This window comes from Rhineura floridana, chromosome 10 (assembly GCF_030035675.1).
Source record: "Rhineura floridana isolate rRhiFlo1 chromosome 10, rRhiFlo1.hap2, whole genome shotgun sequence".
NCBI classification, from domain to species: Eukaryota; Metazoa; Chordata; class Lepidosauria; order Squamata; family Rhineuridae; genus Rhineura; species Rhineura floridana.
The window spans coordinates 25,948,685-25,975,681 of NC_084489.1; the positions used below are offsets into that span (position 1 = coordinate 25,948,685).

At 43.3% G+C, this 26,997-nt stretch overlaps 1 protein-coding gene across 2 annotated transcripts in view; it reads left to right on the plus strand.

The window, feature by feature from the left end:
- Positions 1-26,997, plus strand: part of OSBPL10 (oxysterol binding protein like 10) — a 112,648-nt gene that overhangs the window by 25,449 nt on the left and 60,202 nt on the right. For both annotated transcript variants that reach the window (XM_061586040.1, XM_061586039.1), the window contains exons 4-6: positions 10,764-10,955; positions 18,725-18,935; positions 22,151-22,302. In XM_061586040.1, the coding sequence (XP_061442024.1) occupies positions 10,764-10,955; positions 18,725-18,935; positions 22,151-22,302 (555 nt within the window). The remainder of the gene's footprint in view (positions 1-10,763; positions 10,956-18,724; positions 18,936-22,150; positions 22,303-26,997) is intronic.

Sequence of the window (26,997 nt, forward strand, 5' to 3'; positions counted from 1 at the left end):
CTGGAGGACCACACATCCATGGTTTACATTTTAAATCATTGGGAAATCAAGAGAAGAGAATGTTATCCAGACTGGTCTCTGAATATTTCTGGAAGAGAAATGAATCAGCTACAAAACCTGTAACATGATCTGCTCATGGAGGTTTTTTTTACTGATATTCAGGATGCAAAGCTTTTTGCTTAAAATAAATATAGATTTCCGGTAAATTTGAGAGATGCTGCCAATTTTTTTTCTAAGGGGTAACACAAGGATTTCTCAGATATTCCACAAGTCATATTAACAGAATTTTTCAATTTGTAGTAGGTTATTTCTCTGTGATACATGGTCAAAATGATAGACTGACCGTAGTAGGTTACTGGATTTGAATAAATTGCTTATACTTATATTGGTTCTATTAGGTATTAGTCTTTTGCATGTTAGATAAGTCATTGAACATAATTGTTGAGCTGCAATCCTTTATTTCCTATGAAGATGGAAAAGATGAGGAATATTCATAAGAACAGCCTGCTGGATCAGGCCAGTGGCACATCTAGTTCAGCATCCTGTTTTCACAGTGGCCAACCAAATGCCCATGGGAAGGCCACAAAGCAGGACCTTTCAAGTACACGAAAGGTTGTCACACAGAGGAGGGCTGGGATCTCTTCTCGATTGTCCCAGAGTGCAGGACACAGAATAATGGGCTCAAGTTGCAGGAAGCCAGATTTCAACTGAACATCAGGAAAAACTTCCTAACTGTTCGAGCCATGTGACAATGGAATAAATTATTGAGAGAGGTAGTGGGCTCTCCGGCACTGGAGGCATTCAAGAGGCAGCTGGACAGCCATCTGTCAGGAATGCTTTGATTTGGATTCCTGCATTGAGCAGGGGGTTGGACTTGATGGCCTTATAGGCCCCTTCCAACTCTACTATTCTATGATAATATGACCTGAGCACAAGAGGACTCCCCCCACCCCCACCCCCAGTTTCCAGCAACTGATATTTCAGATGCATACTGCCTCTGACTGTGGAGACAGAGCATAGCCATTGTGGATAGTAGCCTTTGATAACATTATCCTCCATGGATTTGTCTAATCCTCTTTTAAAGCTGCCAAGTTGGTGGCCATCACTGTCTTCTCTGGGAGCGAGTTCCATAGCTTAACTATGTGCTATGTGAAGAAGTACTTTCTTTTATCTGTCCTGAATCTTGCAGCATTCAGCTTCATTGGATGTCCATAAGTTGTAGTGTTGTTTGAGAGGGAGAAAACCTTCTCTCTGTCCACTCTTTACATGCATAATTTTATACACTGTTATCATGTCATCTTGTACTCGCCCTTTCTCTAAACCAGTGGATCCCAGCCTTTGAGTATGGGACCCCCTTTGTAACCTCAAAATTTTTTGCAACCCCCACATGCTAATTGTTGTAATTTTAGGCTGTTAATTGAAAAAATACATACAGTATTAAATGATATCACTTTTTATTCATCACAAAAACAAATATGGTGATATTTATTCCCTTCACTAGAAGGTCCCAGGACAGGTTACAGCATTATGAACAACTTTTCACAAATTTTGAAGGAAAGGAAATGAAGGAGATAAAAATAAACAACCCAGAGTAGGGAACAGAGCCTGGTTGATGCCAGGGCATTTGGACTCTGGTTTTAAGTGTTCCATCTGTATACAATGATGCCTTATCTTCAGCACTCAGCCCAGGAAGCTCCAGATGATGAAGATGATAATATGTCTAACAGACAATGTCAACAGGTGAAGCTTTCTTCATAATTGTATTTCCATACTAGAAAAGGCTTAACTTAATTTCGATTTCATGTCTGCCTGCCACACAGTAGCTAAAGGCACAAGAGCCCTCCTCTCCTCCAGTGCCAACCCTAAACCGTGTAAAGAATTCGTTAAGAATAAAAACAACAAAATTTGGGCAACAACATATTTTAAAACAAAAAAGTTTTTTTAAATGAACACAAACTGTATAAATACACACTCAAAACCGTGATAAACAGCAATAAAAATACACAGAGCATGTGCAGTTTCACATTTTAAAACGTACATTATCCATCATTTTTTTGCTCACTTACTGCCTTGGGCCAGTCACTAACGCTTGGCCTAACTTACCTTATATGGGTATTATAAAGATGTAGAAGGCAGAATTAAAAAGCCACAAAAGGAGACTGACTACATTCCTAACCCCATTTACTTGGGAGTAAGGTCCATTGAATTCTATGGGACTTACTTCTGAGTAGACCTGGATAGGATTCCAGCCTAAGTCCTTGTATTATAGACATAATTTTTTACTCCTTTTAACCAGAATGATGCATCTTGGTACTATAAAGCCCCATGCCCCCCGCCCCCAGTAGTATAGCTTCAAAGCTTCAACATACTCTGGTCTGATTACTGCATTTTGATTTACCTGACAGTAAGCCCCATTCAATATGAAGACACTTACTTCTGAGTGGACAAATATACATTGTACTATAAGTTAACTATACAGTGAATTTTTAATGAGTGCCAGGTGTGTATTTGTGGAGGGACATTCTAGGACTCTGTACTGTTACATGTTTAGCAGGCGGCCCCCTCCTGGGGTCCCCCTCTCTCTCTGTAGCCAGAGCCAGTCAGCTTTATTGATCTTCTCTCATTGCCACTGACAAAAGAGTGTGGGGAGAGAGGCTCTGGAGCTTAAATAAGCCCAGCTGGCCCCTTCTCTTGATGCATTCATACCACACATGCCTCGCTCTCTGCTTGCTTGTGTGCTGTGCTGCTCAGCGCTCAGTGTAGTAAGAACTGACTGTACCGTCTGGAAGGAGGGAGAGGGAGGGGTGGCTGCATGCATACGTAGCACAGGCTTACAAGTTGGTGGTGCACAGACCAGCTCTTTGCAACCCCCCTGGGATGCCTTCCTGACCCCCAGGTTGTTAACCAATGCTCTAAACTAAAAGGCCTCAAATGCTGCAACCTTTCCTCTTAGGGGAGTCTCTCCATTCCCTTGATTATCTTGGTTGCCCTTTTTGAATCTTTTCCTATTCTACAATATCCTTTTTGAGGTGAGGCGACCAGAACTGTATTAGGGTTGCCAGGTCAGAAGCATCCCAAAACCTGATATTTTAGGGGCGGGTCCAAGTGATGTCACGGGGCGGGCCTAAGTGATGTCATTAAGCATGATACATTAAGCATCAATCACAGTTGCTTGGAGCATACAATTAAAAAAAAAATCTGATTGGAAATTAAGCTAGAAATCTTAGCTAAAAGATGGAGCCTGGGTAGGGAACATTTAATCTAGCCTACTTGCTTTCAGCAAGAAGGGTTTAAGTGCTTTCAGGCCAGGCCAGGCCAGTCACCAGAAGGCCACTGTAGGAAGAAAGGAGCCTAGTGTTGTGGAGATGTTAGATGGGAGCATTCGGGAGTAAAGATGGATGCCCCTGAAGGCTGCAATTCTAAACACACGTACTAAAGGACTAAGCCCCATAGAACTCAACAGGACTTACTTCTGAGTAGATATAGTTTGGATTGTGCTGTTGGTAAAGCTTGACTAGGGATCCTCTGCAAAGACATCCATATCCAAGCAGGGTTGGCAACCCCCTGCCTGGAATGCCCTGCCCTTATCTTTTAATGTGGCTGCTCCAAACTTCTTTACAGATTTGACCCTTCACTTCAGAAAGAGGTCTGAGAAATGAGTAAGAGTAAGAAGATTCTCTACCCTTTCTGTCTGCATAGATGCCCTCATCCTTCCCCTGTGCCCAGCAGAAGCTCTGGGCCAGGCGGGACGCAGTGGCATCTCGTAGAGGACACCCTCCCCTTTCCTGGGGTATATGATTTGTCCTGGCCCAGAGCGGATTTTGGGGTGGGCACCCCCCGTTACTTATTTTTTTCTATGTGTTTTTGTCCATTTTGATTTTGCATTGATGCACCCATGCATGCCCGGTGCCCAGCAGAAGCTCTGGGCCGGATGGTATGCACTGGCATCTCATAGAGGACACCCTCCCCTTTCCTGGGGTATATGATTTGTCCTGGCCCAGAGCAGATTCTGGGGTGGGCACCCCCAGTTACTTACTTTTTCCTATATGTTTTGGTCTGCTTTGATTTTGCATAGATGCCGTCCTCTGTGTCCTGGGCCCAGCAGAAGCTCTGGGCCAGGCGGGACGCAGTGGCATCTCATAGAGGACACCCTCCCCTTTCCTGGGGTATATGATTTGTCCTGGCCCAGAACAGATTTTGGGGTGGGCACCCCCCATTACTTATTTTTTCCTGTATGTTTTGGTCTGCTTTGATTTTGCATAGATGCCCTCCGTGCCCTGCGCCCAGCAGAAGCTCTGGGCCAGGCGGGATGCACTGGCATCTCGTAGAGGACACCCTCCCCTTTCATGGGGTGTATTTTTTGTCCTGGCCCAGAGCAGAGTTTGGGGTGGGCACCCCCAGTTACTTATTTTTTTCTACGTGTTTTTGTCCATTTTGATTTTGCATAGATGCTCTCCTCTGTGCCCTGCGCCCAGCAGAAGCTCTGGGCCAGACAGGACACAGTGGCATCTCGTAGAGGACACCCTCCCCTTTCCTGGGGTATATGATTTGTCCTGTCCCAGAGCAGATTTTGGGGTGGGGGTCAGTTACTTATTTTTTCCTGTATGTTTTGGTCCGCTTTGATTTTGCATAGATGCTCTCCTCCGTGCCCTGCGCCCAGCAGAAGCTCTGGGCCAGGCGGGATGCAGTGGCATCTCATAGAGGACACCCTCCCCTTTCCTGGGGTATATGATTTGTCCTGTCCCAGAGCAGAGTTTGGGGTGGGTACCCCCAGTTACTTATTTTTCATGATTTTATGACATCATTATGTATTTATGATAATATCAGAAGCCTGATATTTTGATTTCATAAGTGTATTGTTATTCCTGATGGGGAGAGTCCCCCAATCACAGTGATATATCATACATGGTACCCCAACATACATTTTGGGGTTCAGAGACATGTTAAGTTTGGTTTGAAGTTGCTGTAGTTGTCAACTGTTCTTCTTTTTTAGTGTTTTTAACTTTCAAGCAAATAAGGAACTGGGAACTAGGAACCAACTTCAGTGGCGTATCAGTTAAATAGATTAAACAGCCATGGGGGGCGGCTGATGTTTTGGTGTATATGTTGGGAACCAGACCACCTAGAAACTTAATTTTTTTTAAAATTGAAGCTGAGAGTCCGGAGATGAAGGGGTATTAGCCAGAGGGCCCCCCCAAAAAACCGGAGACTCTGGCTGAAAACCGGAGATCTGGCAACTCTAAACTGTATACAATATGTGAAATGCAGTCACACCATCATGGCCGGTGCCAGATATGCTGGGGCCCTTGGGCATCAGCTTGCCCCGAGCCCTGGCATGTGTGTGCACGCTTACCTGTCTCTTGCAGGGAGGGAGCTACTTCTGCCACCCGTTCGCTGGCTCTGTCTCTCCTCTGTTTTGTGGCTGTGCGGGCTGCTACACACATGCGTGCATCACTGCTATCAACCAACATGGCGGTGGAGGCTTCAGCCTCTTAGGGAAACCTCGGCCACCATCTTGGTTAATGGTAGTCCTGCACACGCAGCCCACACAACCGCAAAAGACAGAAGAGACGGGTAGGTGGAGCCAGTGAACGGGCGGGCGGAAGAAGCTCCTTCCCTGCGATTCGCAGCAGCTACTCTGCTGCGGATCACGGAAAAGGAGCGCTTCTCCTCCCCCACCCTATCGAGAGGCCCCTCAGAGGCCCTCAGCCAGGGCCCAACCTGGCCGCCCTTTGGGACCGGCCCTGCACACCATAGATTTGTATGACGGCATTATATTATCAGTTTTATTTTCAATACCTTTCCTAAGGATCCCTAGCATGGGATTTCTTTTTCACAGCTTCTGCACACTGGGTTGACATCTTCACTGAGCTATCCACTACAACCCCAAAGTCTCATTCCTAGTCAGTCAGTGCCAGTTCAGACCCCATGAGTGTATATGTGAAATTAAGATATTTTGCCCAGACACACATCACTTTACATTTGCTCACATTAAACTGTATTTGCTATTTTACTGCTCATTCACTCAGTTTGGAAAGGTCCTTTCGGAGCTCTTCACAGTCTTTTTGTCTTTATGACCCTGAACAATTTAGGATCATGAGCAAACCTGGCCACCTCACCGCTTATCAGAACTCTAGATTGTTTATGAACAAGTTAAAAAGCATAGGTCCAAATACTGATCATTGGGGGACTGCTCTTTCTACATCCCTCCATTGGGAGAACTGTCTGTTGATTCCTGCTCTGTGTTTCCTGGTGCTTAATCAGTTCCTGATCCATATGAGGATCTCTCCTCTTATTCCACGACTGCTAAGTTTACTCAGGAGTCTTTAGTGAGGTATCTTGTTGAAAGCTGGTTATGAGGCTCTGCAAAATTTCTCCCTAACAGAAAGACTGGGGCATTTCTGTGCGTTTTGAATTAAATTCCTTTCTGGAAACAACTTATTAAATATTTTATTTAAATATCCTAACACAAGACATTAAGGATATTGATGTATTTAGGTTCCATGGAATCAGATACCTAGGATAGATAAAAATCTCTTTTTGCTGGAACAGCTATAGTTATTGAAAGTGAAATGAAAATTCTTGTGTAGTGTTCACAGCTTGCAAGCCCAAATATTTGGCAGTTGAGGTTTTGTGTGGTTTGCAAGGGGTGTTTTTGATTTTTTTACTACCCACAATTAGAGGTTTTGGCGACAGCTACTGGTAGTTAAGATTATAAAGGCTCACTTGGATATCACACCAAACAATATATGGATCAAACCTTAGTTTAGAACCCAAACTAAGTTAGATTCTAAACTTAAAGGCCAAGTCACGGTATTGCTAGGTTAATGAAGCCTCACTCTCAGGCTGCATTGTGTGTTTGGCTTGGTCCCTCTCCTACCAGTTGCCAGATAGGTTTAGATAGCTGTATCTTGTCTTACTAATGGCGAAGTGATACCATGTATGTTGCTGCATTATCGTAGGGTGGCCTATCCAGGGATTTGCTTGGTAACTTTATGGCATCTCTCACTGTGGTGCATCATATTCTTGCTTTAGCATTTCTTAATAGAAATGAGGTGTGTGTGTAATATATGTGTATGATTTCCCTCCTGCTCTATTCTAACGTCTCAAGGTGGGTTACAGAACTCCCATAATTTTGCATATAGTGACAGTGAAACAAGATTTTAAGATACCCACAGAAAGTCAGTGGTAAACTACCTCCTCAGTTCTTCATCTCTCTCTGAGGGGCACCCTCGTGAATGCCAAATTTTATTTTTTCCCCATTACCCTCTATACTTGTTTCCTTGGCACCATCCCAGGGGAGCTGCCTCAATCCGCACCTCCTTTTCCTCTTGTTTGTACCCTTCACTGTAGCCCTGGGATGACTGGCATTGCCTGTAAAACCCTTTCTTGAAATCCTAGCCATCCCTTCTCCAATAACCACCGTTAACAGCCATGCAAGAGAAGTTATCAGAGGTCCCAGCCACTCCAACTCTCTCTAGCCCTTTCACATAGGCTGTCCCCCAGTCTCACCTGGGAAGAAAGGCAAATCCTACCCTTACTCTCCTTCCCCTGAACCTTTCCCTTCCTTCCATTAACTAAAACCTCTTCCCCCAGTAACCATTCTTACTGAAGAGAGGTCAGTTGTTGGAACATTCTCTGTTGGACTAGGAGCTTCCCAAATGTCTGATGTGGCCCTTACGCACCATCCTTTGTCAGCTGTCCTTGGTAGTGGTGGGGTTTAAGCAATTCTTCAGCAGTTCCATGGCAGTTGAGGGAGGGTGGGGCCACCTGCAGCTGGAACCTCTACGAACTGAGCGGTAATTGGGCCTAGATGCTTTTTGTCGTTCCCTCTCTCCCAACCCTCAGGGCAAGCAGTTCTGTGGCAGCTGAGGTTTGAGGGGGGCAGGGAGGGCACCTTAACTGGAGCTACAGGGAGCTTAAGAGAAATCTTTCTCCACAGGCTGTTTTATCTTTTCTTTCTTCTCCTCAAGGCAAGCAAGATTTTTAGTAGCCCTGTGGCAGTTGAAGAGGGGGAGGGGGCTCTCTCAGCGGGAACTGCTGTCTTCTCTTTTGCTGTGTTTTCTATTTCAAAACATCAGTCTTTGGTATTCTCATGTAAATGGTGAGAATATTCCATTCTTTTGTCTTTGATCTGTTATCGCCTTTTTTACGGTTTCCTCATGGCTGGCTCTCTCATTCGTTTGAAGCTAAATGTTTATCCAGGACTGAGATTCTTGTTTTTCTCTCTGGACTCGTCTTCTCATTCCCTCTATGGCTGTTTATGCTATCATATCTTCTCATCAAGCAAGAGATCTTTGTTTTTATTTTCTCAGACATCAACATTGGCTGCATCTTGATGTTTTCTGTTGTCAAATATTGCTTAAATTTCATTATTTCCTTGTGTCTATCTTGTCCCAGTGGATTATTATAATGTTCCTTTAGTCTTTCGTCTGTATTACCATATTAAGCCTCTTGGGTCTATCTTGCTTTTCTGTCTTTCACCTTCTTCTCTTTGTTTGCTGATATGATTGTGTTTTTCTGCTTATGACTTCTCTGTACTACTTATGTTTTCATCTTCGCATTCAGTTTTAGATTCTGTTTCTCACCTTCATATGTGCTTGTTCTCTAGCTCCTGCTGATCTTTCACTGGTCTTCTCAGTATTTGCCTTCTCTGTATTCCTTTAGTTCTTTGTTGCTTGTTAAACCCCATGTTTCTTCTCACTTGCATCTTTGTACCCTTTTCTCTTATTGGGCCTTTTTTATATGGAACTCTTTTTATAGATGGGTGAGTTTGATTCTTTTCCCCATGAAGAAGCACCTTAAGAATAATTTATTTCAGCTAGCCTTTGTCTTTAGCCTCCCCCTCCTCCAGTTGTTAGTTCTATTTTTTTGTTTCTGTCTGTTTTATTATTTTGTCCAACTTGGCAGAATTTGTCACCTTGTTTCTTTTTTTGAGGTACTTCACAAGTATGATCTGTGTGCCCCAGAGGCTCAGTGACCATTATGGTGTCCTTGTATTTGGGATTGCTTCCCAGGTTTGTGTTTGAAGCTTGCCATGGGATTGCTGTGGCAGAGAACCCACTGCCTATATTTGCAAAGATAGATGGGGTTGGTCTATATACTGGGTTATCCATGGATGGATGTCACCTGAGTGTCTGGCCCACGTGTGAAGTAAGACCAATAAAGTGAAATGCCTTGCACAGAGATTCTCATTCTGGGCTTCCCTTAATTGTAGGAATTCTAACCACAATTGGCTCCTCAAAGGCTTGATCTCATTGTTTATTTAATTTAATTTCTAGAACACCTTCATCAGATGATTGTAGGATGGTATACAACCATATAACAAAAATGGTGTGACTGCAAAAGAGGTGGCTCTGGTGAAGCTTTAGTAGCCTTTCCTGGGAGTCACCACCAACCGCAGTTGAAATCAAGTGTGAGGAATGGCCTGGCTCTTTGGGCTCATCTTGCTCCTGATGGGGAAACCTCTTTCCTGCATTTGATTCTTCTCTTTTCCCCACTCTGCCTGTTGGGGCTTCCTTCTTGTGTATAAACCTTGCTTGCCCAGCAGGGAAAGTGTTTTCTCCATATTTGGCTGTCCAGAGTACAGTTAAATAAGTGAAATTTCTTGCACAAAATAGGTATTAAATTTGCTTGACCTCCTAAAACATAGTTCGGCCTTTGAGTAGATGTATCCCTGATATTCCAGGTCATTCACCACTATGAGTATTTGGAAGGTCCTTTTGTCAGTGGAAGGGGAAAAAAGTCTTGCTGCTGCCACTACCACAGAGTTGCTTACAAAAGCAATCTGTATGGCATTCAGGCTCTGTGTGATTTCAGTGCTGCTTGAACAGTAATCATCTACCCTCTGGCTTCAGTTGCGAATTGCATTTGAACAAAAGAGATGTGTGTTGGCAAATCTGTAGAAAGCAAATGAGCAGTAGTATTAATAGCCAAATAGGTGCACATGGTATATTTTAGTATAGTGGCTAACCTTTGGAGGCTTGCTGTGACAGTCTGCAAAGCACTTTGAGGATAAAGTCACTCATATCCACCACAACTTGGGTGCTGCTGTTCAGTCTATGGATGTGCCCAAAGCCCAATCTAGACTAGTATTGATGGATGAATTTTGCTTGTTGAAGCCTGAAGATGCAGACAAGGAACTTGGACAAGTCCAACATATGACTTGTGCACTCAACCACTGCCTTTGACGCTCAGTTACATCAAGCAGAGAGGGTCTGAAGGAAAAGGTGAATGTCTGCTTGTGAGAGGGGGTAGTTGCTTTAACTTTAAATGAGTTCTCTGAGTGAGATCATCCACAGATTTGGGGTAAGGCATCATCAAGATGCAGATGACACTCAATCCCCCCCCCAATCTAATTAAGGTAAGCAGTGGAAGTGCTGATTGGTGCTTGGGTCTAGACAAAATAGAGGTACTGTTGGTGGGTGATTTATTTGCATAGGTGAGTGGTGTTCACCTTGTTCTGAAAAGGCTTGCACTCTATTGGAGGAATGGGTTTACAGTGTGCTGTTGCTTCCTGCTCCCTCTTTGTCACTGGAGGTTCAGGCTGCCTTTGTGTCATGGAGCACCTTTTACCAGCTTAGACTGCTGTGCCAGCTGTGCCCCAACCTGAGCAGACATAGTCTAACTTGGGCAATCTTTAGATTTAACTGAACTTTTGTTGATACCAAAAGCAGTGCTTCCACTGTCCACAAGCATCTCATCATTATTTAAGAGAGTTTCTTACGTTGTCATGTTTTAATTTAAACTCTTGATTACTCTAGAGTACTCCGACCTCACGAATGAAAAGTTTATCTTTGTTGCCTCATGGAGCAGCCAATTCTACATCTTTGAGTTCTCAGAAAAGCCTGAATCAGAGTGGGCCACCGGTTGTCACCATTACACACCACAAGTCACCTGCAGCAGCCCGGAGAGCCAAGAACCAGTGTCCTGGCCAGCTTCATGAAGTCAGAGAGGTAGGGGGAACACAGAGTTTTCTTGCTGAAATGAGTATGACATAACTGGGCTTTTTGGTTCTAAAACTGTTAATTTCACCTTGTACTATGAATTCGGTTCTAAAACTATTGATTTCACCTTGTACTTGTAATACATATTATATTAAGTCTGTGTATTAATGGATGATTGATCTGCTGAAAATGTGTATTTTATTGCTGATTAAGGAATTGGCTGAAATTACTCTATCTCAGCGGGAAACCTGTACCCTTCCTCTTTTCTTTGTTTCCCTCACTGTCCCTGTCTTCACAGAAACAAGTCCTCTTCCCTCTGTCATCAATGTTCTGTTTTGCAGATAAAGTTCTCTGTATTTTGTGCAGATTGTGGGGTGCTGCTATTGTGAAGTCAGTTTGAGGGATTGGAAACGTGTGTTTGGACCAGTTTAATAACTTCCATCAACACAGAGGGATGAAATTGATATGTTAAGCTAGAGCAGTGGTTTCCAACCTTTGAGCTTGACCTTTGTAAGCTCACAAGATTTCGTGACCCCACCACCACCATGGTAATTGTAACTTTAGTCTTTGTTAATTGAAAAAATGGTGCATTCCAAAATCATATCTCCAAATATCCCTTTCCATTAAAAGCTCCCTGCAGACGGGGAGGTGTTGCTTTCTTTTCTTAATGCAAAGATCCAATCAAATTGGCATTCCCCTCACCCCACCACAGCCTGAAGATGTACAGTCCTGTCTCCCAACACCAGTGGGTTAGAGTGTTCGACTTAGAACCAGGTTCAAATCCCCACCCAGCCATGAAGCCCACTGGGTGACCTTGGACCAAACACAGTCTCTCAGCCTGACCTATCTCACAGGTTTGGCGTAAGGATAAAATGGAAAAGGGGGGGGAACCATGTGCACCACCTTGAGCAACTTGGAGGAAAGGTGAGATACAAATGCAATAATAAATATGTAAATACATTTCTGCTGCAGTGTCAGGATCCCAGCCTCAGCCAACCTGCTGAGCTTTTTTATTTTGTTCATAATCAAGAAGCAGCAATGTGCTGGTGATGCTAGATTGTGCACTGCAGACAAGGTGCACAGATTGAGGAGGGGGGTTAGTGCTTTTAGGCCTTGGAATGATCATCAGAACTAATGACTTGGTTAGGATGAGCTTGGGGAATGAAAGCGGAGCAGTTCAACACATGCACACACACACACAAACACCTGCTCCTCCTGCAAGCATCTTCAGGTGTGCATGCATTCAGGCACATGGGAGGGGGGAAACCCTGAACTGCTGCAGCGTCTTGGAGAGAGAGATTGGGGGGGGGAGTGTAGGTGGAAGAAAGGAGGGATGCTGGCACACACAGCCTCAGAAATGGAGGGTAAGCAAGTCCTGCACTTCCTCACTGCTTCTTGGCTCTGTCTGGGCTGAAGGCGAGATCTGGGCAGCCTCACAAATAAGAATAATTTTTAAAAGGAGGTGGCTGTGAAGCAGGAGCCAAGAAAGGCAGGCAGGCTGGCTGCCAGGGAGGAAGGGGGGAAACAGCCTTTCCTTGTAGCTTTGCTTCTTTTTGCTTCACGAAAAGCCCTCTCCTCTAGTTCTGAGCAAGGGTGTTGTCAGCAGTGGCACTGCGAGGGGACGGGAGTCGGTGATAGTAATCCCCTCTTCTTCCTGGTAGCTCTGCCCTCAGCCTCCTTTGGTATCTGCCACATGTTTTATAGGCAGAAACCTGCCCTTGGCATGCCTGCAAGACACTTTGCTGCTTCAGCAGAAGTCCTCTGCTCTTGTTTGGAGCAAGGGGGAGGTGTCGTCTGCAGTGGCAGTGGGGAGCAGACAGCATCCAGGGAGGGAAGATTTTTTGAAATAAATAAATAATGCATTTCTGTCCCCGTCCCCCCGATTACTTCGCAGCCCCCAGGGGATTACGGCCCCCATGTTGGGAACCACTAAGCTTGAGGCTTCTCTCTCAAAGTTGGTGGAAATGCCATTCTTATGGAAAAATGTTTGGAAAAGGTGATGAAGCAGAGCATCCTCGTTGATGTGCAGTTTTCTGCTCAGACATACCATGTAGATGTAGATCCTCCCTGTCATTGAAATGTAAAGAATTCACTTAAGCCAAAGGTTGCTAAAGTGTTGCCCTCCAGATGTTTTGGACTACAACTCCTATCAGGCACAGCCAATGCAGCCAGTGGTCAGGGTTGGTGGAAGTTGAAGTTCAGCAACATCTGGGAGGCACCACGTTAGCTGTTCCTGAAAAGCCATCTTCTGATGTATGAGGCTTTAAGGAAAATGACTCTGTTCCTTAATATTCTTGGTCCACAGTGGGTAACAGTTAGTCTTGCAAGTTGCTTGTTTGCTACAAATAGAAGCCACAATATCCATGTAATTCTAAGGGTGTAACTCTACCAGGGCTTTGCTCTTGTGTGTTGTATTTCCTGGTAAAAGTGCTTGCCAGGAATTCAGTCGTGTAAGCAGGCAGTGAGCATAGAGTGTGGGGGTGGTATCTCCGGCTTGCAGCAATGGGAAGATGAAAGTACTGTATTAGGGAGGAGGCTGTCCAGGGAATATTTATAAACCTGCACATTTATGATTAAGATATTCTGGGTGGTCAAGCTTTGTGGGAAAAAAGCACTTGGATAAATGTACCTGCTGTAATCGAACTCTACTCTTTTAGTGGTTGAAAGCTTGTCTCTCTTTGCTGATGGCTTTGCACTAGGGGTTTTAACAGCTTTGATCAATACAGGAGGCATAGAGAAAGTGAGAGCTTTAACAACACAGTCTTCTTAATGAGAAAGGTGCCGATGATGTAGCTTCACACTGAAAGAGTTCCCTGAAAGCTTTAATGTTTTCACTTGGCATAGTTGGGTTACTAAGATGGTACCATTCTGTGTGCCCTGTTTTCTGAGACCACCATGATGGTTTTTGTTCTGTTCAACACTGAGGGATACAAGTCATAACAACAATACTGTGGGAATATACAGAGAGAGGAATTGTGTAGCCTGAACCACAACGCAGTTCAGCTCAAGTATTCGTTTTTGCTTCATTGAAGCCAAACGGATAAAAATGTAACTGGGTTGTAGAATTTAAGCTCCTGTTCCACTGTAATCTTGAGCCACTGAGACCAATGAAGAAAATACTTCAGTCTTGATGTTCAAGCGCACATGTTTTACGTTGTGTGGAAAATGGAGAAATCCTGTAATAGCTTTTACCATAATTGCTGATGGTTTTCCTAAGCCAGGTTTGTCTCCTCCAAGACATAAATCTAGTTTGGCTGGATGCATTAATTGGTTCTTTGCTAATAATTTCCTATTGTACATGGCTACTATATGGATTTTATTTCACCCAGTGGTCATACACTCCAGAATTGATTTTATGCACAGATAAAGTTTTGTTAAGCAACTGGTTTGTGGCATAGCTCTTTGAAGTATCTTTTCATAGAATAATGGAAATGTTAATGCCTTTTTGATACCAATTTTTTTTAATTATGCAGGTTTTTTTGTAAAAGAATAACATCAAAACAGTTTATAAAGTCCAAAAATTGTTTGTCATACTGTTTTGCATGCCAACCCGCTATGTTCCATGACAGCAGTTTTAATCCAGGGTTATTTACTGTTTGGCCTCCACCTTGCTCAGAGAACCAGTCTTGTCTAAAAAAGCCACATCCATTCTTTGTAGTTGGAACTTTCCTTTCCAGGGTATCTGTACCATTTCCAGTTTCAAATGGAGGGTTACCTAGCTCAGATGAAGTTAAAGCTCGATAGCTCAGCCAGTGGTTAGAGGTCCTGCTGTCTTCCTTATAACTGACTGAACCAAATTCCAGAGGGGGTTGAGTTTGCAGATCTGCATCTATGAGTCTAAATATCCCAGGGTTAGCTGCTTTTTAAACTATACATTCAGGTGAAATGACTTTATCAGGTGTAGCTTGGGGAGCAGCTGTTCCCCCTGTATTATGTGTACTATACTACTGAATTTGGCTTAATTTTTGTTCTAGTTTAGCTAGCTTATTTATAATTTTACTTTGTTCCTTTCCATGGAGTTTGGAGAAGGATAAAAGTTCATCTTCTGCTGGCTCTGGCCAATCCAGCGAATCCAAATCAGAACTTCTGGGGGCTGCCTTGCTAGAATATGAATCTGGTTGGGTAGCCAGCTTAAGATATTTCTGAGTGTCCTGTACACATCTGGTGGCTGCTGTAAGTGGTTCATCCCACTGAATGAGATCTTGTGTTCCATCTGAACGAGTGGTAGGTTTGGGTGGAAAAATCATCCTCCCCATAGCCCCCTTTTTAGAAGAGAAATAAGGGTCTAATCGCTGTGTCCTCGAAGTATCGGTGAGGGACCACCCCTTTTTGGGCTAATTGGCCTTTCTTTTTCATAAATAGAGCTGGGACTCATTGAGAACTAAAAGTTAGAAGAATTCTCAGAAATTGTCCATTGGTAGAAAGTCTCTTAATTGATATTAAGTCTATATTTTCAGAGGAAAGGCCTAGTAATAATTGTAGATGTCGTTTTGCCCAGAAAATGGAGCCCCAGTTAGGAAGTGGCCCCCGATAGGGAGATAGATGAAGCACTGCATTGCATGGTCTCAGTACCAGACTGCTTGATGGAGTGGAGGATCTTACTTAATTTCCTTGGCTTTCTTTAGGCTAACGGGATGCATGATTAATCTCTTCCAGCTCTTCCTGTGATGGAACGTTGGGAGATACGGGGTTACACAGCTGCCTATCATCCAAGCTTTCCAGTTTCTTAACTATATAATCTGATTATAAATAGTTTGGACTGTCTGGCTGATCAACAAGCACAATTCCCCAGGCAGTTTGTCTTTCCCGTCCTTTAGCCTCTGTTCATCAAGTGGGGAGGGGGGCATGTTACTTATTTTCCCCTTCTCTTCAGCTCCGAGGGATGTATATTCAGTACCTTCTGAGCACAGGGGATCGAAGTGATTCTGAACTGGGATTGTAAATTCACTGGAACCTGACGTAACTTCAGTTGGTGAGAAATATTTGTCCAGTCTGCTCTTCTTGAGATTTGGTAGCACAGCATTTTCGTCCCTTTCTGAGCTCCTGGGTCTTTTGACTTTCCTCATACTTCTGTTCCTTTAACTGCTTTCCGATTACTTGTTTCCAGATACTGCTTTCCGATTACTTGTTATGTCCACACCGGTTGGGGGAGTAAAAAAACAACCCCCAAAAAACGCTCAAACAAACCAAAGCAACAATGACTTTGGGCTAACAAAGATGCATACCCAAAACAGCATCTGTTAGCACACAAAATATAAACAAAATACTAAGAAGTGCTTAAGAAGTGCTGAGAAAACTATAAAAACTATAAAAATATTAAAGCCGGGAGTGACTCCCACACAACTATAGACTTCCGGCCAGCTACCAGCAGCTGTGTTAAATAAAATCCCAAAACACTAACAAAGTTACGAGAGCCAAAAATAAAACAAACGTGCTTGCTGGTTAAGCTCTGCTGTTATACAAAGCAGAGAATTGTAACAATTTAAAGCACCAGTTTAGCTGTAAAAAAGCTAAATCAAACTGTGGAGCTCAAGACGAAGCAGCCTCTCGTGTCACCATCTTTGCTCCTCCCCTCCGCCTTTTTGATACCTTATAGCAGGGATAGCCAATCTTGTGCCCCCTAAATGTTATGTACTACAACTCCCATAATTCCTGACTGTTGGCAATGCTGGCTGGGGATAATGGGAGTGGGAAGCCAACAACATCTGTTGGCAATCCCAGGCTTATTGTTATTAAGAGCATTTGGCACCTGCTGTTGTAAACGATAACCATTTTTATATATGCTTGCTGTTGTTGTTATGTGCCTTCAAGTCTATTACGACTTATGGCGACCCTATGAATCAGTGACCTGCAAGAGCATCTGTCATGAACCTCCCTGTTCAGATCTTGTAAGTTCAGGTCTGTGGCTTCCTTTATGGAATCAATCCATCTCTTGTTTGGCCTTCTTCTTTTTCTACTCTCTTCTGTTTTCCCCAGCATTATGGTCTTTTCTAATGAATCATGTCTTCTCATTATGTGTCCAAAGTATGGTAGCCTCAGTTTCATCATTTTAGCTTCTAGTGACAGTTCTGGTTTGATTTGTTCTAACACCCAATTATTTATCTTTTTCGCAGTCCATGGTATGCGCAAAGCTCTTCTCCAACACCACATTTCAAATGAGTTGATTTTTCTCTTACCCGCTTTTTTCACTGTCCAACTTTCACATCCATACATAGAGATCAGGAATACATTCAGCATACTTGGCTGCTTACTGCAAAAGGATTAGTGATTTAACACCAACATGATTAAATACCTGAGTGGAGGCATGACTGTAAAAAACTCTGAATAAGTCCTTTCTGAAGACATGTAGTGTTCACTTATTTAGAGAAGTGAGCAAGAGAGCAAGCTACAAATTCTTTAAATTTTACATTGCCTTAAAACAAGATGGACCCTTGCTCTTCTTTGTTAGAGGTTCATAGTCCTAAGAGTGTAAGATGCAGTATTAGGCAAACCTAGCAGGAAAATGAATACATTTTAACAGTACTGTGTTTGAGCCAAACTGTCTCACTGAGATCTCAGATTTGTTTTTGGGAAATGCATATAAAACAGAACTGGACGGGCTAATGTTGTCTAGCATTGAGCAGTTAGCATGAATATGACAATCACTTTTTCTGAAGGGGAAAAAACTTCAAATAAAAGCTTTTGCTAATGGAATTGTGGCTTATCAAGAAAGCTTATTAAATACATAGAAACAATATAAGCAAAGTTGGAGGATTGGTACAAGAGACAGAACACTTGTGAGGTTATTGATCATTAACTTAAAATATCTTTGGAAGAGCTTAAATAGAGCTTTTGAGACAAACCTAGGACACAGCTTTGTATAATGTGATGCACTGCGGATTCAGAGTTAGTACATACCTTACTAAGAATTGGGCATAGTGGGTCTCATTTACATAGATCCTGGTTCCTTTTGCTGTTCCGCCAATGTTCCAGCCAAAATCAGTGATGATGAAAAATATTCGAGTAATCAGTAACTGACTTAGAAACCCATAGGCCAGAATTCTTAATTTCTTTTAAGTGTGGAAAACTTTAGTTTACATTTGGAAGCTTTAACAGAGACAAAGGGGTATGATTAGCACTTCACTGCATGAGGGAGTTGTGTAGCAATTTCTAAAGAAGCCATCCCTTTATGGTTATAACTGGATGAACATGAGTTTGACTGTGTTTGAATCAGCCATTCTCAAGTAGTTTTGGGAAAATAAAATGTCAAACATCAAGGAGGATGGAGCAGAAACAAACTGGGAGATGACTGTTGAGCGGTGTTGGTGAGGCGTTCTGAAAGAGTAATGGTCTAATGACATATAGAGGATGTACAGTCCACTGGCATTTCAACATTTTCTGTTAACTAGACTTATAAGACTGTATTAATGGCATTGACCTTATGCTAATTTCTGTATTAGTAGACTAGCACTCTCCTGCTTACTGAAAATATAGTTTTAATTAGCTGAATATAATGTGATATGTGTCCTTATGAGATACCTGAATAAAATTTGGTATGCACATTCAGGACACAATTCTACATTTCAGGTTGGAATACCAGCTTCACCCACAGCACCTATGGGGAAAGGTTGCTAAATATATTGTAATGCAATATCTCTTTGGTAGATTAAGTTATCAAAACAAACGTCGGAATTATTTAAAATTATGGATTGCAGGAGGGGCTTATTTCAGAAAGCAGTGAAATAGTTATCCTTTGACAAATTAGTTTTCTTATGTTTTATTTATTCATTATCTTGCAGATCATGAACCAGGTGGAGGGACAACAGAAGAGCCTTGTGCAAGCCATTGAATCTCTCCCAGGTTCTGGTCCTCTTTCTGCCTTGGATCAAGACCTGCTTCTTTTAAAAGCTACCTCTGCTGCCACCCTCAGCTGCCTTGGAGAATGCCTGCATATGCTACAACAGAGCATAAACCAAGTGAACCAACACTGTAACAAGACATTGTCTTCAGGTGAGCAATGCTAATCTTTTTGACTCCTACTAGGGATTTTCAGTAGTATTGTAGATTTCCCTTTCCTTGACTCAAACCTTACCATGACACACAAGGCATTTAACGCAAGTGTGAAAAATGAAGCATCTGTGAAGTCTCTTCATAGTGGCTTGGTTCTCATGTCACGCTAAGTCAAACCATGGTTTACAGAAGTGTGTGAGCTCCCAGAGAGAAGATCCCAACTGCTTCGCTCCCCACTAGCCATGCTTAGCTAAGCCATGGTTTGACTTAGTGTGGACCAAACCCAGACTTGTGTTCTAGTTCTCCCGGACAAAGCCATAAATCATTGGACAAACCTTGGTAACAACTTGTGATTAGTCTGGAGAGAGCTAAATCAGAAGCCTGGGATTGGACAATATGTGAAGCAAAATTATGGATTAGCTCACAGCAACGCAGCAGCAAAACAACCAGGGAGGAACAAACAGCTGGGATCTCCTTTGTGGAAGCCTGCATGCTTGTGCATTTATGCAATAAGCCAATACTGAGCTCTTTATGTCAAGTTTAAAACTAGAATCGTTTTTTTAAAATTGAAGGATAGTTCTCCACCTTTTTGGTCATCAGACTTGCAGTGCAGGCAAATCAATATTTAAGGAAGTCATGCTAGTTTCCTTACCAGTACTGTGTGAAAGCATAACATTATGCTAGCATTCCAAGATCCTTGCTTTGGTTTTGTTGGCAGGTATTCAAGTAGAGATATTGAAAATGAGGTTGCCACACTGTCAAATTTTCATGGCTCATTGGCTAAATGTAGTTCATTTATCTTGCTTTATTTGTGCACCATGATAATATAATAATCTGAGTTATAGTCACGTTTAAAAAGGAATGACTTTTCAGTATATTAACCTTATGCAAGTCAGATAGAGGCATTTCAAAGTTCTGAAATTTTAGCAGTTGGTTTCTAGACAATCATATATCTGAGATACAGTTCCAGAACATTCTCAAAATCTATGAATTCCCACAAACATTGTACTGGAGCATCTCTCTGTCTCTGTGCGCATTCTAATATGCTATCATCATGACCAGGTACTAAATCACATCAGATCTTTTGAATCTATAAATAGCCGTAAACATCAAGTGTCAAATCTACCTGAATGAATTTCCCCAGGGTTAAGTTAATTATGAACATATTCTTATGACTGACTGCTTCATTATTTTAGACAACAGTGTGCCAGTTTAGACTTGATATGACCTAGTAATAGGTTTTTGCTTGCTAGCTACTGGTTGTTTTTTTGGGGGGGGGGCACATGGCTTGACCGTGCTGGCCCAGGGGCTTCTTTGTACCTTGGAGGAAGCATGATTTGTCATCCATGTAGTAATCTGGGATTTAAGCCTTTGATCCCAGTCTATTGACTGTGTGGGTCATTTATAATAAAGCAGTGATGACCAGGAGATGATGGCTACTTTTAAGTTCCTTGGCCACTGCAATGCATGAAGGCAGTAAAAGAGGCTTTATATGAAAACATGCTGCCCTACTTCTGAAGTGTATGTTTGCAACTAAGAGAACTGAAACCTTTTTAAAATGAAATATGAGGGTCTTCTGTGTTGTTCCCATGAGGAGACAAATTGCTACAATCCATGATGGTATGGTATGGTACAGTCCGGTACATGATGCTTTCACTTTAAAGGGAATGTTGCTGAAGTTTCAATAAAATGTCCCTGGAGTAGCTGTTTGCCAAAAAGTGCATTGTGAAACAGCTTACCTGAAAAGATCAGTAGGTCACAACAGTTCATCTTCTGGAATTCTCTGTGTTTCATCACAAACATCTGATGTGAACAAAAAGTGTTTGTAACATTCTATGATGTCACACAAGTCTATCCTCCCTTCAAAAGTGGTGTGGAAACTGTTTCAAGGATTTTTTAAAAGTTAAAGTCAACTTGCCTATCTATGTCTACTCTCTTTTACTTGAAGCAGATTTTCTGCTGTGGCTGCTGCTGTGATTGCCCCATGTCTGGAAAATTCTCAGGTGCCAAGTACCTACAATTTTATGCTTTCTAGCCTTGAATAATTTGAATATTAATATTAAGATAATTTTTGGCGTAAGTGGATATTTTGCAGAATTCACTGCTATATAGCTAAATAACACTTGAATAAAAGAATGATATGTTTCTGTCTTTGAGTATCTATATATAATATTGCCTTTGGGTATCTATATGTAATGCATGTGGTTACTGGAAAAAATATCAGTGGCTAAATTGTTAATGTTTGACACTTAAGTATTGCATAAAATATTGAAGTGAAGTTGTCCATACTCATTTCAAAACTGAACAAAATTGGAGAGGGTATGTGAATATGTGGTGGTCTTGTACATGGGTACGAATTTTCTGGACAGAAGTCTTCTGAGATCCAAAAAATAATACAACAAAAAGTAGTAATGGATCCGCAATTGGCACTAAATGTATATACAATACAAAAAAAAGCAGCATACAAAATAACGATTTAATCTGTCATTTTCTGTCAGCTGACAGAGCAGTTACTGCAAGGGCATGAAAAATGTTAAAGGAATTAATTTAAATGAATAGTATTCCCAAGCTTGGCAGATAGCTCTTTTAGAAAAAAATAATGGACAAAAGATGGTTAGCAAGTGGTCAAGAAACTAAAGATGCATTTTCCCCTGTTTGGTCTGATTTTATTAGATACACAAATCATAGGTTTCCTCCAACACATATATGGCAGGTATAAACATAAAGTCCAAATGTAAGACCTTACTTGAAGGATAGATGAAAAAAGACTAGACTAATTTTGCTCAAATTATAATAGTTTTCATATTTATTTTCCTACTTACCTGGATTTTCCATACAATTTGTGGATGGATCTATTCTTTCCTGTGAGCACTATATCAGAATGAGATATTTCATTCCAACATTTATGATGTGTGTAATATATAGAGAGCCTAAGATGATGTCAGACTGTGTAATGTCAGCCTGAGTTATAAGGCATTTTAGTACAACATATTGTTTGTTGCTACAAATGAAAAATCCATGACTGGTGCTGTGATATGAGAAATGAGATGGAGTAAGGCTGACAAGCCTAACTTGTGGATACAAGTAGGCTGAGATGTGAATGGCTTAGAGAGATGTGAATGGCTTGTTGAGGCTTCATGCATTGCTGTTTCCCCAAAGTGAATACACGCTGAAGAACTCCATTGCCAATAACTTTGGCTTTGTTTTTGTTTTAGAAAACATTCTAGGATGGCAAGGGCCAAAGTCACATTCCACAGAACAACTGAAAAATGGTGCCGTAAGTTCCTTGACAGCTGCTAGCTCCAATCTAACATGGCCAGTAGTCCCAACTATGACACAAGATGGACAAACCCTGTCATCTCTATTGGTGAGTTGGTATCATTAAAACACTTGCATCTAGAACTTCTGTGTTCTAGGCCATATCGTACATGTGCTTTGTACATAGTTGAACAGATTACCTTTGAAAGATCCTGTTTACTAATCAAGGGCAATTTTGCTTGTGATGCCTCTCTAGTCTAGGTGTTTATATCATGAATTCATTTAAGTATAAGCTGCTGTGTAGGATTGGGCTGACCTCAGTAAGATTTTTTTATAGTGTCCCTTTAGATTTTCCCAATATTGTAGGAATATAGGAAGCTGTCTTATACTGAGTCAGACCATTGGTCCATCGAACTTTGCATGGTTTTAAGCAGGGCCTTTCCTAGCCTTACATGGAGATGTGGGGGATGATGTATGATGTGAATATGGCCTAAATATATAGTGTGAATGTGGCCTAAGCTTGTTTGATGCTGGATCTGTTTAGATCTGTGCTATCATTTTACTATTTTTATGTCTGAAATTTATAATCTGCCCTTCTCCAGCTATAAATGATCCTAATTGTGTGTCACTTACATAGCTTTGTTCTGCAAAACTGCTGTATAACATTTTTTATATGTTGTAATGCTCCTGTTTCCAATGTCAAAATTGTAATGTCAAAACTGTGATGGGAATTTTTATTTTTTTTAGTGTAAACTGCTTTTGAACTGCCCTTCAAAAGTTGTGTATTTATTTATATACAAACAACTTTCAAGCAAGTGGGCAGGGGAGGGACTCTCATTTGGTCTGGGAAGTGATGTTGAGAGAGAAGAGGGTAACCTTTTACCTGTACTATTTTTCGGAACTAAACACTCCCAGATGTTCCTATGACCCCCAGGGCTGGCTCCAAAGGGCGGCCAGGCGGGGCCCTGGCTGAGGGCCCGGCCCACAGGGGCCCCTCATTATGATGGAGTAGCGCTCCCCTTCCGTGGCAGGCTCCATACATGGATTGCAGCATGACCTCTAGATTAAATCAGTGCCCCCACAGCTGTTTTTTAAAATTTATTAAAATACGCAGAATGTTCTTCCAGCTGTTCAAAGTGGCTTGCGTCAAACTTTTTTTGGGAGGGGATAAGAATTAATTTACAAGGAGCAAAACATGGAAGATCCAGCTGCAGATATCTCCCATCAAGTGTGTTTCAGCCTCTTGGATTGTAACCTTCACAAGTGAGACTTGCTACAAAACTTTGCAGGATGGCATGCTCTTGTTCAGGGTTTCAGACAGTCATGCCCTTTTCCAGGATATTCCATTTCCTCTGCCCCAGTATACTGTTTCTGCCACACCCCGAATAGACCATTAGCATTTTCCACAGGTAGCCTGCCATCAGATTGGGTAGTACAAATAGTAGTTCTCCAAGTACAGATCCTTATGCAGCCAACATGACACCATCCATGCACAAGAGGGAGGTATAAGTGCCTTCGGGGAACCCCAAGGTTTGAAGTACAAAAAAAATCTTTAGCAAAGAAATCCTAAAGGGGAAGAACCCACAAAACAACCAAAACATGCACTGAGCATGCACAGCTGGCATAGAATGGTCCCTTGGACCCACCCGAAGGGTGATTTTCACAGGTACGCCTGCCATCAGATTGGGTAGTACTGCCATCTAGCGTCCGAAGGCAAGAATGCACTAGAGTTAAAACCTGGGGCTCGAGCCCCTCCCACTCCAGTCTTCATTCTTGCCTCCGTCCGAGGCAGATCTGAATTTAGACAGAGCGTAGCTAAGTCTTATTTCCATTCTGTTACTCTTCTTATCTTTTTACCTCTTGATTTCTTCGGGGCTCTTCCCTGAGGCTTCACCAGCAGCGGCTGCTGCTTTTACATTTAGCGGGGACTCCGCGGCTGCGATCCTCCCCCCCTTTTTTCTTTGCCGTTTGTTACTCAGCTTTCAGAACTTCCTCCAGCAGCGGCTGCTGCTCTTTCCCATTTAGCGGTTGCTGTTTCTTCGTTTAGCGGGGGCTCCGCGGCTGCGGTCTCCCCCCTCCTTATTTCAGTCTATATTTTAGCCTCTACATAGGGAAGCTTGCGGCTGCGGCTCCCTCGTAGACACCCCGCCCGTTCTGAAGCCTCTTGTAGCGCTCCCGTTTTTCCCGCCAACCCCGATATCGCGGCCGCCATTGTTATTTATTTCTGTCCTTAGGGAAGCTTGCGGCTGCGGCTCCCTCGGCGGCCGCCATTGCAATTTCTTCTATTTTTTTACAGAAGCCCCTCAGCCCTACTGTTCATTCAACCCGGCTTGGGCTCAATTACGCTTACTGATATCGCCCCTCTCGCCTGTTTTTTAGCAGTGTGCTCTCCTGTTAACAAACATGTACTCACCTATTCAGTATTCCCCTCAGACACAGCAAGTAGCCCTGTTGTGGGACTTGTGTAGTCTCCGGTTATCAAATTTATATTCACTTAATCAGTATTCCCTTCAGATACATCAGGTAGCCCTGTTATACCACACCTTCCTCTTCGTGTGTGTGTATATTTGTAGGTGCACCTCCAGTAGCCCTGTTATACCACACTTGCTCCATTGTGTGTGCGTGTATTCGTAGGTACACCTCCAGTAGCCCTGTTATACCACACCTTCCCCAGTGTGTGTGTATATTTGTAGGTGCACATCCAGTAGCCCTGTTATACCACACCTTCCCCATTGCGTGTGTGTATATTTGTAGGTGCACATCCAGTAGCCCTGTTATACCACACCTTCCCCATTGTGTGTGTGTATATTTGTAGGTGCACATCCAATTGACTAGTCTGTGCACCTTGGTGGTACCGCACCTTCCCCATTGAGTGCGTGTATCTAACCTTGGCCACACTGCGATTTTTAAATAAAGCTTACCTCTCTGGCAGTGTCACTAGCGGTCTCGCACATTCCCCATTGTGTGCGTGTACTTAGCTCAAGGCCAAGTTGGCAGTGTAACTAGCGGTCTCGCACCTTCCCCATTGTGTGCGTGTACTTAGCTTGGCGCCAACCTTACCCGAGTTGTTACCTTTCTCGTACTGGGCGTACTCACTCCTGTCATACTGTTTCTAGTCTGTCCTATACTATTTTTACCTTGCCTCTGTTACCGCTCCTTCCCCATTGTGGGCGTCATTCAGAGATTGTCATGGCGGATTTGAACCCTGAGGTGACAATATCCCCTGAAGCAGGCCGTCCATCCCCACGCCAGCCAGCTAAACATAAACACACCAAGGCAAAAGCAAAGACTAAACACCTGTCTGGTCACGGAGCACCCAAGAGAGCACGCTACGTATCATCACTCCCAGAGAAACCTCGCCATGCAGCCGTTCCTGCACTTTTCCAGTCTCCTTCTGAGTCTTCAGAGGAAGAGTTTGAAGGATTCCCCTGTCAAGCTCCTCAAACTCCGCATGGGCAGCCTCAAATTCCTCTTCAGGAACAGGCACTACCTTCTTCCACTCCCCCAGGGATACAGTTGACCCCTGACTTCCTGCAACAACTACGAGAGCTGCTGGGGTGCCTATCCCATCCCCAGCCTACTCTACATTTATCTTCTCAGCCCGGAACCTCACGACAGCCCAGCTCTGCGAGACAACCCGGTGACAATACTGATGCTCCACTACCCTCTCCTAACCCATATGAGGTGGTCAGGGGTAGATTGGACGTAGAACAATCTCAGTCTGATGACTACATGAACGTTTTTCAGACTGACCTGGATGAATGGAGTGGGGAATCTGACCAGGAGGAAGAGATCTCCTATCGCCTGTTTGACCCGGCGGATTTCTCTTGTCTGTCACGTAGAGTCTTGGACACTCTTGGCATTCAACCAGAACTTATTCAACCGGTTGTCCCTCCTGTCAAGGGTGCCAGAGTTCTCAAGTCCCCCAGATCAGTGCAGCACTTCATTCCCGTGCCAGACCCCATTAAAAAACTGACCAGAGAAGAATGGGCCCGTCCCCTTCGTCCTCGTCGTTCCTCCTCCTTAGCCAACAAGCTCTATACCCTGGACCCGGAATCCATGTCCTTTCTGAACGTCCCGGGGGTGGACCAACCTATTTCCAATCTTGTATCCTGTTCTCTCCTTCCAAAGGAAGGCGAATCACTGTTCAAGGACCCCTATGAGAGGAGGCTTGACTTTGTCTTCCATAAGATCCATGAGGCCTCCGCTCATTCCATCCGGGCCTCTTCTACTGCCTCTATCTTCTCACGGGCTTCCATGATGTGGTTAGAGGATATCCTTGACGAACCCAACCCGGATCCCGCCAAACTAAGGAAAGGTATCCTCAAGATACACAAGGCTGCTGCCTTTGTGGCCGACGCCACGTTAGACGCTTCCCATCACGGTGCACGCGCCCTTGCAGCCGAAATTGTAGCTCGTCGTACTCCATGGCTCCAACATTGGGACGCCGACTCGACTGCCAGAACCAACTTATCCTTAGCTCCATGCTCGGGAAATATGCTCTTTGGCGAGGACGCTCTCAAAGCAGTCCTTGTCGACCCCAAGGACAATCGTAAACCTGCACTAGCTACGGCCAAAAGAGACGACCGCAAACCCGGACGACGGTTTACCCCTTACCGTTCCTTCCAACCCTTTCGGAGAGGACGACCCGGTGGACGAGGACGGGACACCAGGCCTACAAATTTCCGTCCCTTCAAGGCACCCTGGTCCAGACAACGATCACAATACAGGGGCCAATACCAGAGCAGGCAGGCATATGGCAGAGGAAACCGTCAACGCAGGCAGTTCTGACTCCATCCCCATT